The sequence below is a fragment of the Rhinichthys klamathensis genome, unplaced genomic scaffold, assembly GCF_029890125.1.
Source record: "Rhinichthys klamathensis goyatoka isolate OS25496 unplaced genomic scaffold, OSU_Roscu_1.1 h1tg000425l_1, whole genome shotgun sequence".
NCBI classification, from domain to species: domain Eukaryota; kingdom Metazoa; phylum Chordata; class Actinopteri; order Cypriniformes; family Leuciscidae; genus Rhinichthys; species Rhinichthys klamathensis.
Window position 1 is genome coordinate 328,936 of NW_026606923.1, and position 20,512 is coordinate 349,447.

Here is a 20,512-nt window from a genome sequence, read left to right on the forward strand (position 1 = left end):
TTAACCCTTCACTATATTCACAAATAATATTATATTCGCACATTAAGAGGTTATTGGTGGATTTGTCAACTCCGTCAGCTTACAGGTCAACTCCTTCAGACATAGAACCTGACGGAGTTGACGTCTGACGGAGTTGACGTAAGGGCATGTATTTTCCCACCAAAACATGTATTGTACACTGCAGCTAGGTAGTTTTTCCTCAGTTGCTAGCTGTCCCAATAACCTCACTAAAATGCTTAAATTCAATCCACTATGGTTTAAAAAAAGTATCTTAACAGAAAGATGGTATTGACATGGTCCAGCTGTGACCATAGGAATATTGACATTGTTTGTCTAAAATATTAAAAAATGTAAAACATTCCAGAGCATGTGTGGTAGTGCTGCATTCACCACAGACAGGGAGATGAAAAGGGGTCCTCAAGGATATAGCTGACCATGCTATTTCCTGATTTAAAGAGCTTTATGAAAAAATCTGACGGGGTTGACAGAAACTGAGGACACAACTTTAATAGGCAGATATTTATGGAAAATATTGTTTGATGTTCACTTCATGCATTGTTTTTTATATTTATACCCCTTATTTTTTATTTGATATGTTTTCACAATTGTAGAGCTTTTTTAAAGTTTTTTGGGATGGTTAATATTGTAACCTCTTGCTGAGGACAAGGGCAATAACATGGACCATCTAACCACAGACCATACATTTAAACAACTTTTCCCCAAAAAGATAAAAAAGTTTATTCTAAAAATCAGATAGGTATATACAATTCCTTTAGATTTAACTTTGTAAGTATGTCATACATGATGAATTTCTTAATTTTTGCTATAAATTAGACTTTTCAATGTGGGACATGTTTTGTCCCGACTCTCAAGAATCAGTGAACTAATGATGTTTCCAACGGAAGTGAATCAATCAAAACTAACTTCATTCTAGAGCTGCTGTAAAGCCAAAACAATCTCTGTTACTTTAATTTCCTATTATTATGTGTATGGCTGCTTTCTTTGAAACAATCTATATTGTTAAAAGCGCTATATAAATGAAGGTGACTTTACTTGAACGAATTTTTCCCTGATAAGTGTGCAGGATGCAGTGTACACTGCGTAGGAACTCAAGTCACGTGATCGGAAGTATTGTTTCTAGTGGGACCGCGCGAATGTTGCACGAAATTGACATCTCGGCGGCACAACTTTGAATTTGAAAACAGGTATGTGAGGAGCAGATCAACACTCCAGAGCAATAACTGTTAAATGTAAATCTGTCTCGGTCAGACTACGATGTCGGTTTTTGAATGCCCGGACAAACGCATTCTTGATTTGACGTAACGTTAGCATGTCGCGCATCTTCGTGGCTTGCAGTATTTTTGTACATTCGTGCTGGAAGACATGTATATTAATGTATATTACCACAAATCCTTGCTCACACTAACACTAAATAATTGGTCGAAAGACTGTTGTTATATATAGACGGACATCTATAAACGTTAACATACGGTTAAGCTACAAGCTAGAACAGAATAATGATGAGACCTAAAGATGAAGTAACGTTACCATCTGAGTCAAATAGATCTTAAAATGACTACCTGTGTACAATTACCGTGGGAACATCATCATATTTGAACTATTGTTTAGTTGAACTTGTTAAATATTTTCTTGGTAATACATAAGGGCTCTCCAAATGTAATTTTCGTCACTAAAACTACGTCTTAGTTTTGCTTATCTTGGCGAAAGCCGAGTACAAATCAGCATGAAGTTTTAACATCTACTCTCGTGTAATGGAAATCATTTTATCATATTACCTAACTTAGCCTAACTTATGTTTGCCTGGTCAGTATTTGCAGGTTTGAGAAATTGTGTTTATCAAGATATGTGTTTTCCAGCTCAAGAGGACATTAAGCAGAATGTCCCGAGCAATGGCAGACAGTCACAGGCGCTTCTTGCAGACCATGATGAGCAATGGCATCATCAGTGCATCTCAGGCTGAAGCACTACACAAACACTGCTGTGAGACCCATGGAGGTACGAAGAAAACACTGCAAGCAATGTGTACACATTCTGTTGGATCATTTGTTTATTATTTCATTTTTATTCTGCACTAAAGGCAAAATTATTCTTTTGTTGATGTTTATGTGTCACACCTGGAAATTGAATGTCAGTTGTATATAAGTGTCCTGTTTGAATGCATCTTTCTTGCATTTCTAGCGCACTATGTGGCAGACAGATTAGATGATTTCATTAATGTCATCAACGCTCAGCTTCAGCCCTTGTTCATGTACATCAGGAAAGGCATGTCTGAAGAAAATGGACTGGAGTATTATGCCTTGGTTGGTTGAATCTAATCGATATACACATCTTCTTAATTTATGTGTTTGATGTTATATTTGATTTATGCATTATTAATATATATTAATAATGATATTAGTGTTATAATAAACTTGTGTTTTGACAATATAGTATATTATATAATTATTATATTATCAAAACAGAAATGACAAATACTTTTCATCTGTTATTCAGGTAAACATGACCGAGACAGACATAACAAGAATGGCGTCTGATTATGCAGATAATGAACTGGAATTATTCAGAAAAACGGTATGTTTATACACACAAAAAACAATTATATATATATATATATATATATATATATATATATATATACTGTATATATATATATAATTATTATTTTTTGGATCCCTCTGACCTGCAAGACATTCATTATGTTTATGAAAACACTACAACAAAGGCATCAGAAAAACCATCAAAGAAAGTTTATTATTACACATTTGAGTGATTCTAAGAAAATAAAGTTGTTGCCTTCAACACTCTCTACTGGAATCTTAGGCCATTCTTTGTGTAAAAGCATCGAACTCACTGATATTCTTTGGTGAAATTTGGAGAAAGCAGTGGCAGCACAGAAACCAAAAAGATTTAAATCCGGAGACTAGGGTTGCGCGATGTCTACCAATTTGGCATCAGACAATGTCTACAGTGAAGGGGGGGGGGGGGGGTATTTTCATAATATTCTCATTTTCCACTAGATATTTTCCTCTATATCTCATCAGCAATTTCGATTTCGAACTGCGTGCTTTCGCGCTGTGGCTGGTGCTGAGCCAAAGACGGACGCGCTCGCGCTTGTCATAGCCTATATCACAACTGTTCAGTGTTTTTAACCACATAATGTTTATTTTAGGTTTCAGATATTTAAATCAATATAATTTATAGCAAAACAATACATTTATAGTTTGAAAAATACACAATGGTGTCTATGGAAGCAGCAATAACAACCCATTCAAATATATTTGACGACGGTTTTTATTCATATCAGAGAGACACAGTGTAAATAACTATAAAGTCAACTCTATTTTTCTCCCAGTTCACCGGCCACTTACTTTCATGTATTTCGGGAGAAACTGATGAATTCACGCGCTGTAAAAAATCCAACAGACAGAAATCTCTGAACTGCGGCCCAAACACGGCACCCATCTCACGTTACAGATCAAGATCATTTATAAAGTTTTTTTTTAAATGACAAAACAAACTCACTTACACATATTTGAGAATCGTAATAGAAGATTAGTTCATGACATGGTAAGCAAGTTTATTAATATTTAGAAATAAAAGCGCTAAATCTGTCATACAGCGCTATTTTGGCTGTGGTGAATCACGTGCCAAGCATGGAAACGGGGGGGGGGCATCACGATGTTTAGATGTTAAAGAACATCCCGGACCAATCGCTGAACCAAGCTTTGGTAGATTGGGAAGTATGCTGGAAAGTGAAATGATTCAGTGAAGCTTCAGTTTACGTACTGAAGGCATCATAATCTTTGCCAAAAGGGCCTGATACTTCAAAGAATCCATGACACGGGTCACATGGTCAAGATTTTCACTTCCTGCAGCAGCAAAGCACTACAGCGACAAAAGTGACCACGCTTGACCCTTTGGTGTTCTTCTGGTCATAAGTCATGTTTTTTTTTGTGCCAGACATACTGCTGCTGACCCATAGGCCCAAAAAGTTCCAGTTTGGTCTCATCATTCCATAAAACATTCTTCCAGAACTCCACAGGTCCATCCAAAGTCCTTTTAAAATATTCAAGTTATCCTTTCCTGTTATGTCCTCTTGGTCAACAGTGGCATTCGTTGAGGTGTCCGGGCTAGAGCTCAAAATGCTTGTTTTGTGTTTTTATATTCTGCATTGAAATGTTTTTTTCCTTCTAAAATCATTTCATCTATCAAGTCTTTAGCAGTAAGCCAAGGGTTTCAAACCTCTTACTCCTTATTGATTTCGTCTTATTGATGAAATTGTGCTTTTTCTTCCATGCATTTTAAACTTTCAAACGATACTGGCAATAGTGTCTCTAGGAACTTTTAGTGTCTTGGAAATGTTCTTGTAGCCATAGCCTTTTTGATGTAACAAGACAACTTCTTTTGTGAGAGCTCTTTTGTCTTGGCCATATTTGCTACTTAAATTCAGCACATGCACTGGCTAATACATAATTAACTAAAACACAACTAAAGCTAATTAAGGGTACGTTTACACAACAACGATGCACTAAGCTTCACTAGCTTTTCAATTCAATTCAATTCATTTCAAATTTATTTGTATAGCGCTTTTCACAATACATATTGTTTCAAAGCAGCTTTACAGAAAGTGCATTTCAGAAATGTACATAGAAGAATATAGTTAGTTAATCATCATGTATTAATTTAGGGCATAACATATCGCCGGCGTTGAGTCGTCTCTTCACAGGCGTCGAGGCGTCTCTTCACAGGCGTCGAGTCGTCTCATCGCAGGCGTTGGGGCATCTGAAGTCTCCGTGAGAGGCTGGATACAAACTGGAGCTGACGAACGCTATTTAGCAGAAAAGCAGATGGGAAATAATTAGCGTAGCTGCTGTTCATAATATTAATGCAGTCGATCTGATTCAACAGTGGTATAAAAGGTAAGCATTATGTGAATGCTTGGCTGAAGAGATGCGTCTTTAATCTAGTTTTGAACTGGGAGAGCGAGTCTGAGCCACGAACAGTATCAGGAAGGCTATTCCAGAGTTTAGGAGCTAAATGTGAGAACGCCCTCCCTCCTTTAGTGGACTTAGATATCCTAGGAATGACCAGAAGCCTCGAATTTCGGGATCTTAAAGAACGCGATGGATTGTAGGGCGATAGAAGGTCCATTAAATACACAGGAGCTAAACCATTTAGGGCTTTATAGGTCAGTAGTAGTACTTTGTAATTGATACGGAACTTAATAGGTAACCAGTGCAGAGATGATAAAATCAGTGTTATATGATCATATTTTCTTGACCTAGTAAGAACTCTAGCGGCTGCATTTTGGACTAACTGTAGCTTGTTTATTGAAGATGCAGGACAACCAGCTAATAAAGCATTACAGTAATCTAGTCTCGAGGTCATGAATGCATGAACTAACTTTTCTGCATCAGAAACAGATAGCATGTTACGTAATTTAGCAATGTTTCTAAGGTGGAAAAAGGCTGTTCTTGTAACATACGAAATATGATTTTCGAAAGACAAGTTGCGGTCTAGTATAACACCCAGGTCTTTTACTGTAGTCGATAAGGTAACAGGACAACCTTCTAAATTAAAGTTGTATTGTAAGAGATTTTGTGGGTAGTTTTTTGGACCAATAAGTAATACCTCCGTTTTATCTGGATTTAGTAGCAGGAAATTACACGTCATCCAGCATTTTATATCTTTAAGACATTCTGTCAATTTAGATAAGTTAGTGTTTTCATCTGGTCGTGATGAAATATATAATTGAGTGTCATCAGCATAGCAGTGGAAATTAATTCCATGTTTTCTTATAATATTACCAAGTGGCAGCATATATATTGAGAATAGCAGAGGGCCTAACACTGATCCTTGCGGCACTCCATAGTCTACTGACATTATCTTCGATTTTTCCCCATTTAAACAGACAAAATGGTAACGGTCCGATAAGTACGATCTGAACCAGCTTAATGCCTGTCCCTGAACACCAGTGTAGTTTTGTAGTCGATCCAGGAGTATTTTATGATCTATAGTGTCGAACGCGGCGCTAAGATCGAGTAGAACTAGTATTGAGATACAGCCTTGGTCAGAAGCTAAAAGTAAATCATTTGTAATTTTAACTAGCGCAGTTTCTGTGCTATGATGCGGTCTGAATCCTGACTGAAATTTTTCATATATCTCATTTTCTTGCAAGAAAGAACACAATTGAGCGGACACAGTTTTTTCTAGTATTTTAGACATAAATGGAAGATTTGAAATCGGTCTGTAATTTGCTAAGTTATTTTGATCTAATTGCGGTTTCTTAATAAGAGGTTTTATTACTGCCAGCTTGAATATTTTTGGAACATGACCTAAAGATAAAGACGAGTTAATAATATTGAGAAGAGGCTCTTCCACTACAGGCAACACTTCTTTCAGTAGTTTAGTGGGTATTGGATCTAATAAACATGTTGTTGGTTTAGATGCAATGATAAGTTTATTTAGCTCTTCCTGTCCTACAGTTGTAAAGCGGTGTAGTTGTTCTTGAGGGACGATAATTGAGGCTGAATCACAAGACACCATAGAGGATTGTACATTTACAATTGTATTTCGGATGCTTTCTATTTTCTCATTGAAGTAATTCATAAAATCATTACAACTATACTGTAACGGAATATTTTGCTCTGGTGATGTCTGTTTATTTGTTAGTCTAGCCACGGTGTTAAATAAAAACCTTGGATTATTTTGGTTATTTTCTATTAGTTTGCGGAGATGCTCTGCCCTGGCTGCTTTTAGAGCCTTTTTATAACGTGACACACTGTCTTTCCACGCGATTCTAAAGACCTCTAAATTAGTTTGTTTCCATTTACGCTCTAAGTTACGAGTTTCTCTCTTGATAGCATGTGTAGTACTATTGTACCATGGTGCTTCAGTTTTCTCTCTAACCTTTTTCAATCTAATTGGTGCAACAATATCTAATGTACTAGAGAAAATGGTGCTCAAACTGCTGGTCATTTCCTCTAGTTCATCTGTTTGTTTGGGTTCACTGAGCAGCTGAGATAGATCAGGTAAGCTATTTGAGAATCTATCTATAGTGATTGGAAGGATTGCTCTGCCTGGTCGATAACGCGGCGCAACATGACAAATTTCAGCAGTACGTATTATACAAGTTACCATGTGATGATCAGTGAGATCGTCACTTTGCGGTATAATATCTATATCGGTTGGATCGGTTCCATATGATATAATTAAGTCTAGTGTATGATTTAGACGATGAGTGGGACCACTGACGTTTTGCTTGACCCCAAAGGAGTTTAATAAATCTGTAAACGCAGTCCCTAACGCATCATTTGTGTTATCTACGTGTATGTTAAAATCTCCAACAATTATTGCTTTATCGACATTGACCAATAGATCTGAGAGAAAGTCTGCAAACTCTTTTAGGAAATCAGTGTAGGGCCCTGGAGGTCTATATACAGTAGCCAAGGCTAGAGATAATAGGGATTTCTTTCTTACATCTAAGAGCGTAACATTTAGCACAAGTACTTCAAACGAATTAAACCTGTGACCTGTTTTCTGAGTAACATTAAGAATATCTCTATAGATTGTTGCAACACCGCCGCCACGACCGATCAGACGGGGCTCATGCTTATAACAATATCCTGACGGAGTAGACTCATTTAGACCGAAATACTAATTTGGTTTAAGCCAGGTTTCAGTAAGGCAAAGTACATCGAAGCTATTATCTGTGACCATTTCATTTACAATAACCGCCTTAGGTGTGAGCGATCTAATGTTTAGAAGACCTAGTTTTAGAAATTGTTTTTGTTCACTGATATTTAGATTTTCTGGTTTAATTACAATAAGATTTTTCCTAGATCCTACACTAGATTTATTGTTTGGCCTCACTAGACGAGGAATAGACACAGTTTCTATATAATGTTCTACACTACTTATATCAATTAAGTTGGGACAGCAAAGACTGTGAATTGGACTTTGACTTACTAGTCAGATGGTGTGCAACGTCTTGGAGATGTTGTCCGACAGAACAGCCGCTCCGATTCTGCTGGGGTGCAGGCCATCAGCACGGTACAGCCTGGGTCGCTCCCAAAACAGATTCCAATTATTTACAAAGAGCAGTTTCTGTTCATTACACCATGACATTAACCATTCATTTAGAGCAAATAATCTACTGAACCTTTCTTGTCCTAGTCGGTACGTGGGAAGCGGTCCAGACACGATGATCGTTGCCTCAGGCGCTGTGCTGCGTACCGCCTCGATCAGGCTCCTGTAGTCCTTCTTCAGAACCTCCGTCTGCCGCAGCCTGATGTCGTTCGTTCCCGCATGGAGGACAACGGCTCCGACGCGCTCGTCACCGTTCAGAATCTCGGGAACCTGTGCGGCGACATCAAGAACACGAGCACCAGGAAAGCAGTGAGTGCGCACCTTACCCTTACCTGAGGTAGCGCGGACATGACGGACCATGGAAGTGCCGATGATCACGGCGTCGTCGCGTTCCGACTCGTGAAGAGGGGAGAAGCGGTTCCGGGTGGAGATCTCGAAGACCGGGAGGGGCGGAGAGGTTCTTGCTCTGGTCCTGGCTCGTGTCTTCCGCTGTTTTCCTTTGCGTTCAGACGCTAACGTTGTCAAAACAATCACCGTTCATACGGATCTGCGAAAAAGACTAAAATTGCTGCATTATGCTGCCAGGCCAGTAGTTGGCAATGTGACTTTGTAAAGAAACACTACGCGCCTATAGACTGAATACTTAATACACGTGCATGGTGTCACTGTATTCACAAATTCGTGTTTTCGTAGTTTACATGGAGATGATAACAGTATCGTTTTCAAAAACTTGCACTTTGAAATCTGAAATAAAAAAAATTTGTGTAAATGAACGGCAAAAACGCATAAAAAGTTTCAGTGTTTGTTTGAAAACTGTTGTGTAAAACAGAATGCAGGCAAATCTGTGAATAGCACAAACCACTTGGAATCTGGTCTTTTCGATTCTGATTTGGGCCACTTCCATTTTGCAATTAAACCTCAGTCTGAACAGTCATGTCGAAATTCTTGTGCCTTTTACGTCACTTATTCGTCACTTCAAAGATTTTACTACATACCGTAGTTCTTTGGTCACTCTGTGAACATGGAAGACGGCAGCGAAGTTAGTCAGTGGAGGGACGGTGAGCTGTTATACTCGGAAGTATTACAGTGAAAGCTCTAAGCAAAACTGTACGGAAATACTATGCTCTCTGTCTCCTCATCATCATAGCCTGCACACAAATTCATCAGCTTTTAATTGAATGCGTAAATGCTGACTTCAGAAACGTCCATGTTTACTTTGGTGTAATTCTGTGCTGCATGCCATCTTTGTTATCGTTCTTTTGCACATGATGCGGGTCAGTTCAGGATTGTGACCTGTTCACACGCGAATCTGATATTGACCATAATTCAAAAAATTTGAACAGCAAAAAAAATAAAAATTTTTTTTATCTGAGCAATAAATCAGAATTGAGCGTTTGGGGGTTGAATAATTATGACATGAAAAAAAATACTATAACCGATCCTATTACTAAAACATGTTGGTTGTATTATTAATATTTTCAAATATCTCCTGCCGTTGTTTCTTCCGTCAGATGGATCTGATTGTGGACTCTGAGAGCGGCTCTGCCTCCTCCACTGATATTTTAAACTGTGCCGACAGCCTCCGGACAAAGAAACTGAAGAAAAAAGAAACCGAGCATGTCTTGAACAAATTTGTCCAGGACAAATGGTTAAACGAGGTATACATTTTCAGATATAATTAAGTATTATAAATAACTCACTACTACCCTCAAAAGCAATTAATTACTGTTTTTGTTCTTTTGTTATGCTACTTTAGAAAGACGGTGAATACACTCTTAGTGTCCGCTGCGTTGTGGAGATGGAACAGTATATGCGCTCAATCTACCAGGATCTCATCAAAGTGTGTCATGTGTGCCACAACATTGCCCTGCAGGTATAGACATACATACACATACGAGTAAAGGGTGTGGCTTTAGAACTCCCATCATTTGATTTCAACTGCAAGGAGTCATTTTTAAGTGAATAGCTCATGTTTATCTTGCTTAATAACTGAGTAGTTGAATTTTCTGTTAGTTAAGTTGTGTATTGAAATTGTTTTTCCATAGAATTGACTTGAGTGACTGGGGTTGGCTGATTTTTATGGCATTTTTAGACATGGGAAACTGCAAACAAAATGTTTTCTTTTATATTCAGTGCCAAATGTGTGAAAACCCAGCATGTGGAATCAAGGTGCACCTCCCGTGTGCTGCTAGATATTTCAGAGCACGCAGTGACCCTCATTGCCCATCATGCAATGATTTCTGGCCTCACGAGATTCCAGGTGAGCTGTTGTTATTAAAGAGATAGTTCACCCAAAAATCGAAATTCTGTCATCATTTACTCCGCCTCAAGCTGTTCCAAACCTGTATGGATTTCTTTCTTCTGTTGAACACAAAAGAAGATATTTTGAAGAATGTTGATGACAGTTGGTGGAGCCCATTGACTTCCATAGTAGGAAAAAAAATACTATGTAAGGCAATGGCTACCGTCAACTGTCTGGTTTCCGGCATTCTTCAAAATATCTTCTTTTGTGTTCAACAGAAGAAACTCATACAGGTTTGAAACAACTTGAGGATGAGTAAATGACAAAATTTAAATTTTTGGGTAAACCAACCCCAATTGCTCCATCGATCTTATATTATAACTGCAGAGTTGTTTACTTCAGAAAGTTTTAGATATCAAAATTGTCATGTCTTTTTCTTTCTTATTTGCAGAAATGCAGCATTTCCAGTCACAGAGTTCACAGAATCTACCTTCATCATCCAGAGAGAACACTGCACCCACAACGTCCCGGCGGTCGAGGAGGTCATGATCTCAAATCCTGCTGATCCATCGCTTCAGCTGTTATTTCAAGTGCTTTCTCTGAAGAGTCTAAGATTGTTTTTACATGTATTTTCTATTATTAAAGTATTGTTATTGAATAAGTTTGTTTCTCAATTCCACTTCTTTTGTTGTTGTTAGAATTTGAATTCAAGATCAAATTGTTTATGCAAATAAACTTATGTCTCTTTCTTTGCTCTTATATGGAGATGCTTGCTGTAGTATTTGAGCACATTTGTATGGTTGCCAAGATAAAAATAAAGTTTTTTGAGAAGCATATTGTTCTTTCAATCAAATACCCCTTTTAGATAGCCTGGGAAAACTCAGACAACTTCTGGCAAATTTAGATTGGCTCTGAAAGTTAGTCTGGCAAAGAGCTCATTCAAGCCCATTTCAAATCCGTCGAAATCGAGGCACCAATCAGAAACGTTGGGGCGGGCTTTACACGATGACGACAGCGCTGGGATTTTGAAGCAGATTTTGTAGCCTACATTACAAAGATGGATGCCGCCGTCGAACATCACTCGTTCGAATCGGCTATCGCGTCTGTTTTAAGCGATTTGCTTTTTGTTAAAAACCGAGCAAAGAACAACACTCGGAGATGTTTCTCCGCCGCTCTGCATACGCCATCTCCTTCATCGCTCTGATTGGTTTTAGGTCTATCCGCGACGTCCGTTGGTGACGCCCCTCTGGAAATGATTCGTCTATGACGCTTTGCCAGACCATAACTCAGTTACAACTGAGAATGGTCTGGTTTTAACCAGGCTACCTTTTAGAAGGAAAGTTGATCAAACATTAAATTGCTTAATACATGAAATAAAAAATAAAAAAATAAAAATTCAAGTTATTTGCAAAGTTCTAAATATGGTTAACCATTCAATTTAGTAATACTTCCTGTGGCCACTGAACCAAACGGAACGAAAATCAAGACCAGTAGTTCAAATCATACAGAATTGCATGTACTGCTAAAATTGATAAGATATTACTTGACAAAATATCAGCAGGGTTTTTAAATTAAGGCTTTTTATGACCTGCACTGTATGAAAGGGGAGAGGGCAATGTCTATGGTAACATTAAACCGTAAAATAACAGTACATTTCAAACTACAATTTAAACAACTTTACAGTTAAGATATATAGGTTTTGACAAAGACAACATTTTATAAAATGCTAAACCTCACATTTCAGCCGTTAAGCCATTTTTAAGAAAAGGGATGAGTTAAAATTATAAATATATTAAAATTATATTCAAAGTTAATATAAATATAATTTAAATATATTTTTTACATTATAATCTTAACCCTTATTAAGGTCTTAAATGAATAGTCATTGCATTAAATGTTGGATGCATTGCAAAAAAAAAAAAAAATCTTTCTCAGTATTTTTGTCTTTCCAATACAAATATCCAAACATCTTGAAATCAATATACATGTACTTCAAATGCAAATGTAAAGACGAGTCTGGAAAAATCTAACAAAATAACAAAATTGAGTTTATGCTTAAAACAAGAACAAATATCTGCCAGAGTTCTGAAAACTTTCATTTGAATTAAGTAGATTTTTAGGAATGTTTAGAAATTTGTACTTGGAAAAAAAACAAAAAAAAAACTGAGGAAGAACATCACTTTTTTTTTGCAATACAATCAGAAGGTACAGTAAAAGTTATTTCCATATTCTAGTAATTGAGAGCAGAGCGATTCGAACTACTTTTTTTGTCAAACGAATTAAAAAGTAGCCTAATGGACAGCGGCTGGAAATTGTATTAATTAAGTGCTGCTTATAAAATTGATTGCGTTCTAACCTTACATTTAGAGAACATTATTGATGTATTGTTTTCCCTTCAATTTTTTTTTACTTGGTCTAAAAATGTCTCGACCATTTAGGACATTTAACAGACAGGCTTAAGCTAGTCCCAGACTAAAATGCATGTTTGAGCTGATTTAACTGAAAGCAACTTGCACTGACATATCTTAAAATACATCAGTGCCATTGTTTTGTCTCAAGATTCACAAGTAATGTTATTTTCTAAGGTATGTTTATAAAAGCTACTTAAAATGTCCCAATTGAGCTAAGGCCTAATCCTGGCTTAATCTAAGCACTGTCTGTGAAACCAAGCCTTTATGGCCTTAAATTTAACTGAATTTCAGACTTTTTAAGGACCTGTAGGGACTCTCGCGTTGAATAAAAAAATAAAAAAAGCCAAATGGTTAAAAAGTAATGCTTTTTGGAATGTTAATATTGAAATAGAAGTGATAAAATTAAAATGATCATACTTCACATTCCTCCTAAAAGTGATTATATATTTTGCATTTGTACAAATAAAGACAATACAAGACAACAGACACTGAGCATGCCAATTTATTCTGTACAAATCAGGTCCACCAAAAACTGACAGAAAAGCTGAGCTCAAGAGAGCGCACATAATGCCAGTGCTGCAGAGGGATGAAGAGCACATCTCCGGGCCTGAGAACACACTCCTGATATGAGGCTCTAGAGAAGTCTGGGAACTTCACCAGGTCTGGATTCTCCACCTCCACCTGGTGGTGGTAAAGCAAACTCATATATATATATATATATATATATATATATATATATATATATATATATATATATATATATATACACATTACACACAGTATATAAATAAAAAGTTCAGTCATGAAACTCTAGAGGCTGCAAGCTGATAGGTCCTTCAAATGCAATCTGCCAGCAATTACATCATTACCGCATGGAACGAGCTGATTGGCCACTGCTGATCCTGCAGCCAAATGAGATTACTTGCTCTATTTAAATAGTCTGGTTCATTGTTTGCTGTTTGCTAGTCTTGCAGCGCACAATCAGATTTACTCTGAAACCCCACACCTCCACCTGCCTATATCTGTTACAGTATTTATGTATTTGTCTATTCATCCAGCAGCATATCTTACATGCTGCTCACAGCATTGTGTCTTTGTATCTATTAGCAGTCCATACTTGCTCTGCAGCAGCAATAATCAACAGCAGTGTAGCACACCTGGTCTGCCAAGACCAAATACATTAACATTACCATATTCAATAACATGCTAAAACTATTCCAAGAGTTGTCGTTATTGAAATGACTGGTAATGTACAACAACTAGGGCTATGTACAAGAAACTTCAGCTGTCATAAAGTAGTAGATCTTCTACCTGACTGGTGTTGTGCAGTAACTGTGACTGGTGTGGATAGAGATTTTTTGTTTCATCAAGGCTGTAGAGCCGGATGTATTTCCTTCCAACCACCTGACATTCAAAAACAAAAGCAGAATGAGTTGAAACAGAGGGAATCAAAAGCCTTGCCTTTCAAATGCCCAATGAACCATTTGTCTCGTGTTTACCTGTGCCAAAAAATTCTGTTGAGGATCCTGATGGAGAGGAGACACAGTCCCTCCAGGCCCAAACCAGGCATTAATTGTTATGTCATCCTCATCTCCTTCTCCAAGACAACAATAGTCTGGGATACGAATATCTTCTTTTAGCTCTGGAACCTATCAGAATGAATAACAGCCAAAGTTACTGCTATTGCTTTTGCATGATGCTACACCCTGTAGAAAATGTCCAAGTCCGAGAAGACTGCCATAGAACAACCTAAAATTACGGAGTTCCCTTTCGATTCGGTTCACTTCGACATTGGGTTTGTTAACGGGGGAAAACCCCTTCCTCCAAATACTACTGAAACGCAATGACTCGTTCCCTCATCTCAGGGAACCGAGGTTACGCGAGTAACTGGAGATGCTCACTTTTAATATTACAGTGCCCCTATTGTGCTTTCTTTGGATTTTACCTTTCATGTATGTAATATAACTGTTTCTGAATGTAAAAGGTGTGAGTTAATGTCTCCTAAAAGAAATAACTGATTTATAACTGCCTGAAACGAGTCGTCTGTAATTCCATTCTTGCTGCTTGAAACCTACGTAGGATTGTAACAAATTTACATAATGCCAGCCTATGGTCTTCATTTGCTGCTCACCAACGTCTACTTTATTCCTCCCTCAAACACTGTAGTTGTAGCTGAGCCCTGGAAGAGTTTCTTTTGTGTTGTCGACATTAATTAATGCGGTAAAACCAATGCCATCATTACTGATTGTATCAAGAGGTGCTTCTCAATACTGAAATTGGCCCTGTCCCAAATGGAACCCTAATGGTGCGTTCACACCGGACGCGAATAGCGCGTCAGGCGCGAGTGATTTCAATGTTAAGTCAATGCAAAGACGCGTTATGCGCGTAAAAAATTCCTGCGGCGCGAATGAGGCGTAGAGCGCGGCGCGGTAGACGCGAATACGCCTCATTCGCGCGTCAAGTTCGCGCGAATGGCGCGAATTGAGCGTCTGGCGCGTTAAGCGCGTTACGCGCGAATGATTTAGTTAGTGCTATTTGTGCATTCACGCGTTTGACGCGAATTCGCGTCTGCCGCCCGAGTTGAAAAATCTGAACTTCTGCGTCAATTCGCGCCGCGTTAACCAATCAGGAGCCTAGCTGCTGGCTGCTGTCACGTGGTGAAGTATCTGGATGCTTCAATAAATTATTTTGTAATATATGACTGTGGTTCTAATGCACAACAAAGCAAATATTTTATCACATAAAACTTGATTTCAATATATGAGACATATTCATTTTGCATTGAATGCTATTTATTCCATATCTAGATTATATGAAATATTATTATAATGTAAAGACAACCAACATATAAGTTCGTGTCTGGACAGTGATGTGTGAGAGAGAGAGAAAAATCACAGGACAGATTAATCACTTTTGGAGGCTGGCTTCATTTATTATCAAAACAAAAATAAATGACAGATTAGGTGGATGCGGGCGAGGGTGAACCTCGCGCCGGGCTGTAGAGCGCGGGCTCGACAGGCATAGCTAGACCACTCGAGGCCGAGGGCTTATACGGCCTACGCTGTCCTCATCAGCGTCCTCACCATTAGGTCCACCAAACCTAGCTCCTGGAGCAAATTGTGAAACTCCTGAAACCCTCCGGAGGTTCTGGTGGACCCGAGTACAGCGACGATGTCCCCTACGGAGCTGCTTCTGCTCTCCAGAGCATATACGAGCGGTGACTCTCTCGAATAATGCTAATGCTAATGCTCGATAAACATCTAAAAAGATGGCCGCCAACGGGTTTCGAAACTTTCGCCTCCGGATTTCGCCTCTGACGCGCGTAAATTTCGCTTCAAACTTTTGTTTTTACGCGCGTCAATTTCGCCATTGACACGCGAATTAACACAAAGTGGTCAAGCGTCAAACTAGACGCGGTAGACGCGAATTTGACGCGCTATTCGCGTCCGGTGTGAACGCACAGTAAGCACTCGCGGTCTTCCTCTGAGTCCACACTTTCGCGACGTAACGCCGCTTTGAATGTCGGGAAGAAGTCTGCTGTGGAGTCCGCATCAGCGCGGGCTCGGCAAAAGTGCGCATCAAGGGCGCAAATCGACCACGTGGGGGCGCTCGCGAGCACCCTTCTGAGATCTAAAAATGACAAATGGGACACACTGCGGTCTCACGGACTTAACGGACACGCGCACGCGGCAGCCATTGTAAGTCCACAAGACCGAAAGTGCTCATGAAGTGTGCGATTTGGGACAGGGCCATAGATGCTTCCTCGTTTCCTCCAGCCCATGACCCGGAAACTGATCAGTGAAAGCCATCTTAAAGCCACACTATGTAACTTTACGCCGCTAGAGGTCGCTTATTCCAAACAAAGATTTCACATAATCATGGGAGTTGTTGTCTTCACCTCTACAGCCGGTGGAGAATACGATGGACTCATATCCAGCAGAAATCATATTAATGGATGACCGGTATTGTAATAAAGATTTATTAACGTTACGAACACCGTTGGAGAGGAACGAGGCCGCTGGAGCGATTGCTCATGAGAGACAAGCGCGACACACAACTTGAGAGCAGTGGAGCTTTTATTATGCCGCAGACATACATTTGAGTGTGTTGAAAGTTGTTATAATGCTACTTTGTTTATTCTACGGCTACTATATGAGACACTTGTTGCACACTGCAGTGAGTTAGAGCGATATTAGGCATGGTAAAAATGGGAAATCAAGGAAACGAGAATTAAACAAAAAGACTAACTGTGTTGAGCTGTATAACAATCATTAGTTTTCTGTCGATGAATGTATCCAAACAGTCGCTCGCCTGTTTAATAAAACACATAATATATTAAAGCGTCTTTGGTGTAAACGCAGGTATGATTTCATTGATAGGCGACGCACGGACATGGTCCGTGTCCTGGTTTTAAACTGCTTATTTCTCTGGATTTAAACATTCTTGGAAACATTTGGGATAGTGTAAGTACACAAATCAACAAAATATATAACATTGTTCTAGTGATTTTTGGATATTTAGGACATCTCAATTCTCTAATTCCACTGCTAGGAACGAAGAATGAGGAAGCTTCCTGAGGAGTCATGAGAGAGGATATACAGGTGTATACTTCCCTTGCATCCTAAGGCGGTGTGGCTAAGACATGAAGAAAGGAAGCGAGGATGCACAAATAAGAAATGAGAAGCACTCACTGTGCTTCAAGCACTGAGGAAGCCTCCGGAACTAAGATTTAGATACGGTAATGACCGTATTGTTTCCGACACTCGCTGTAAGCGTTAGACCAATCACAACAGACTGGGCCATCTAACAAATCAGAGCAGCCTCTCAGAAAGGAACCGAATCCTTTATCGGACCTTTTAAGACACTGTGAGAAAAGAGGTGATGCTGTAATTTATATTACAGCAAAATTAAAAGTGTTTTTGACCTGATGTAAACCTAATATTGGAGACCTCCAAAACAAAATAAACATTTGAAAAAGCACAATAGTTGCACTTTAATATGAGAAAGTTAAAGGTGAAGTATCTAGTTTCTACTCATCTAGCGCCACCAAATAGAATTTCAACTGACCTGATCAAACAACTGATGCTGAGCCAGATATCCCACTCCATTCTCCGCCTATGAGAAAATAACCAAAAATTATAATAATGACAGACAGCTTCTCTAGGTAAAAATATTTTTAAAAAAATGTCTCTTACAATGAAATTTGCCTTACGGTTCCTATAATGTAGCGGTCTATGAAGTCATTCACTGTAACAAGCTTTTGTGACCACTCTTCATCAGTGTACTTGGATCCCACTTCAATAGGGACCGTCCGGCAGCCAGCAACAGTTCTTAAGTAGTCTATGCTTAGAAAAAGAGAGAGCAGTATGGTAGTGTACAGATGTTTTAAAGGATAAAATCTAAAAATGTATATTTTATCAGTACCTCCATGGATGCTCTGTGAAGGCCGGCCAGTGGTCAGTAATTCCCTCTATAATCACAGGCCGTTGAGGATCCAGGAAATCTGATCTGAAGCGCTCCAGGGATGGGCACTGAATCCTTGGCACTTCTTGAGCAGGGTTTATTACAGGCTCAGACACACAGTCCTGTTTCATTTTCTGTTTTAGAGAAGCTTTATAAGTGAATAGTGTATGGCTGAATAATGTAACATTGATACAAGCCAAGGAATTACAAAGCATTAGAACAAGGTTTCCAAAGTAGCATGACATGATTTAGCCAAATAGAACACATCCTGGATCAACATCTTTTGTTAGTTCTGGAATATTCTTTATTATTATTATTAAACAATTACAGACCAAACCCTATTGAAAACATCAGAGGAAAAAAAAGTATTTCAGTTTTAGAAGTTAAATATATTGTGAATGTATAATTTTAAAATGTAATGTTTAAAAAAATAAAATAAAATTCACACATTTTATCATATTGAAAATCTAAAGTTTAAATTATAGCTGAAATTTGATATAAGTTATTATAATTATACAAGGAACTCCAAGACTGCCATAACTTCATAGATGCTTTTGCTGGAAAATAACATTCATGGCAAAAAAAGAGTTGATCCAGGAACAGTGTTGATAAATCTAAAACTATTTTTTTTAATTCTCGTTAATTGAAATTAAAGCTAGAATAAAATAAAATATAAATATTAAATGAGAATACATACATTTATTTAATGGAAATTATAAATATTGCCTCAGCAACTAACTGAAATATAACAAGTTGAAGTACTACATAGGCTACAATTACTAAAAATGAAAAAGAAAATTCAAAGCTAAACAAAAATATTAAAAAGCGAATACAAATAAAAGACAAAAGCACATAAATTACAAAAAATAAGATGAAAATAAAAGCTAATTCAAAGCATTAATAAATACTAAAACAACACTGTCCAGAAACATATCATACTTGAGTAAATCACCCTAAACATTTTAAGAAACCGTTTACAGTGGGAAAGCAAGTAAAAACAACATGTACTATCTGTAAACAAGCTGTCACAAATTATTTCCCTTCAGGAAAGATGATTTCACCTTTGAACAGGGTTCTTCACTCCTCTCTGTGTTTGGGCTCTTCATTTTCATTCTTAAGATACCAACAAGTCTTTGCAGGATGTTGTCCATGATAGCTGCTCCCATTAACAAACTCATGTCACATGTCTTAATGGCCTCCTGGATGTTGTATTGTGATGGATTAGTATGACACAAACTTAAGACTTTGAATAAGCAGCCGTAAGAGTAAACTCTCCTCCACTCCTTGTCCACATCTCTCCATGTTCCAGTGTTAAGCTTCTCCCAGGAATAATCTAGAATGACTTGGGCTCTTTCAGCTGAAGCTGGGCAATCTGGTGCACGGTACAGCTGATCTCTGGCCAGCTCGAGAACATTCAACACACTTGATTCAATCTTTTCACTAAATTCAAGAGGGAATTCAGACACGGTCGAAGGCAAAACAGCGCGAACACCAGGCCAGATTGAAGCCATGAGCAGAAGACACTTTTGCAGATCACCTGTAATTGATTTCTAATGGATGATCTGGTGAAAAGCGACCATAAAAATAGTTCACATGCTTGGGAGAGAAACAACTAGGCTAACGTTACTGCTCATGGTATATATTACACGTCATATTTGTTACAACAATCAATTGACAGCGTTTAAAAATGTTCACAGCTAGCGTCACTTACTTGATAAATGTGTAGTTTATGTCAAAACAAGAGCTATTAAAGCGAAAGGCATTAACGTTTCCGTGTACGCAGTGTGCTCGGTTTTAGAAATGTCCGGCTAGAAACACAGAGTACAAACAAAGTTCCGCTCAGTTTTGCCGAATTGGAAATGTCCAAGTATTGTACCAGAAGCTCAAATTTATCGTACAAGAGTCAAACGTACAGAATACAGCTATTTATCTAGGCCAACAACTTTTTTTTACACGACCTGCAAATTACTGCCAAATGTATTTGAAACAAAAAAGCTTGTTGAATTGCACCAACCGTGCATTAACCATGCTTGCATTTTAATGCATTGTAGTTTTAGTGTTAACAGTTTTAGTGCTACATTTTTATTGGCTGATAATCAACATGGTTGTATATTTCCGCTGTTAATATTTCAATTCAAAACATTTTCATTATTAAAAATTCAATAACCAATATTCACCTTTCAGATTTCCCTTCCAAAAAAATGTCTATTTAAAATTAAAACCTATAATATTCGACCGGCAATTTTCGGTTCATTTCATTTCGCTTTACAAATTCCCTTCCACAAAT

The 20,512-nt window shown here is 38.1% G+C and overlaps 3 protein-coding genes across 3 annotated transcripts in view; 2 read left to right on the plus strand and 1 right to left on the minus strand.

The window, feature by feature from the left end:
• Window positions 1-20,512, plus strand: part of LOC130071039 (UNC93-like protein MFSD11) — a 248,771-nt gene that overhangs the window by 43,446 nt on the left and 184,813 nt on the right. The gene's annotated exons all lie outside the window — the stretch shown is intronic.
• Window positions 1,088-11,106, plus strand: nsmce1 (NSE1 homolog, SMC5-SMC6 complex component). Its single transcript, XM_056235651.1, has 8 exons — window positions 1,088-1,205; window positions 1,878-2,016; window positions 2,200-2,321; window positions 2,515-2,592; window positions 9,621-9,767; window positions 9,866-9,982; window positions 10,243-10,369; window positions 10,803-11,106. Exons 2-8 carry the CDS (start codon window positions 1,899-1,901, stop codon window positions 10,898-10,900), a joined length of 807 nt encoding a protein of 268 aa, XP_056091626.1. The 5' UTR covers window positions 1,088-1,205; window positions 1,878-1,898; the 3' UTR covers window positions 10,901-11,106.
• Window positions 13,249-20,000, minus strand: kdm8 (lysine (K)-specific demethylase 8). Its single transcript, XM_056235648.1, has 7 exons — window positions 19,287-20,000; window positions 18,187-18,359; window positions 17,975-18,107; window positions 17,830-17,877; window positions 14,262-14,411; window positions 14,074-14,166; window positions 13,249-13,443 (listed from the first exon to the last, which is right to left on the minus strand). The coding sequence occupies exons 1-7, from the start codon at window positions 19,734-19,736 to the stop codon at window positions 13,279-13,281; spliced, it is 1,212 nt and encodes a 403-aa protein (XP_056091623.1). The 5' UTR covers window positions 19,737-20,000; the 3' UTR covers window positions 13,249-13,278.

What these genes read in the sequence shown, in the direction of transcription:
- nsmce1 (XM_056235651.1), top strand. Translation starts at nt 1,899, where the DNA reads ATGTCCCGAGCAATGGCAGACAGTCACAGGCGCTTCTTGCAGACCATG. An exon ending in CTGCTGTGAGACCCATGGAG is followed by an intron (nt 2,017 to 2,199) that starts GTACGAAGAAAA and finishes TTGCATTTCTAG; the next exon opens with CGCACTATGTGGCAGACAGA. An exon ending in GACTGGAGTATTATGCCTTG is followed by an intron (nt 2,322 to 2,514) that starts GTTGGTTGAATC and finishes TCTGTTATTCAG; the next exon opens with GTAAACATGACCGAGACAGA.
- kdm8 (XM_056235648.1), bottom strand. Translation starts at nt 19,736, where the DNA reads ATGGCTTCAATCTGGCCTGGTGTTCGCGCTGTTTTGCCTTCGACCGTG. An exon ending in TTCACAGAGCATCCATGGAG is followed by an intron (nt 18,108 to 18,186) that starts GTACTGATAAAA and finishes TCTTTTTCTAAG; the next exon opens with CATAGACTACTTAAGAACTG. An exon ending in ACCGCTACATTATAGGAACC is followed by an intron (nt 17,878 to 17,974) that starts GTAAGGCAAATT and finishes ATTTTCTCATAG; the next exon opens with GCGGAGAATGGAGTGGGATA.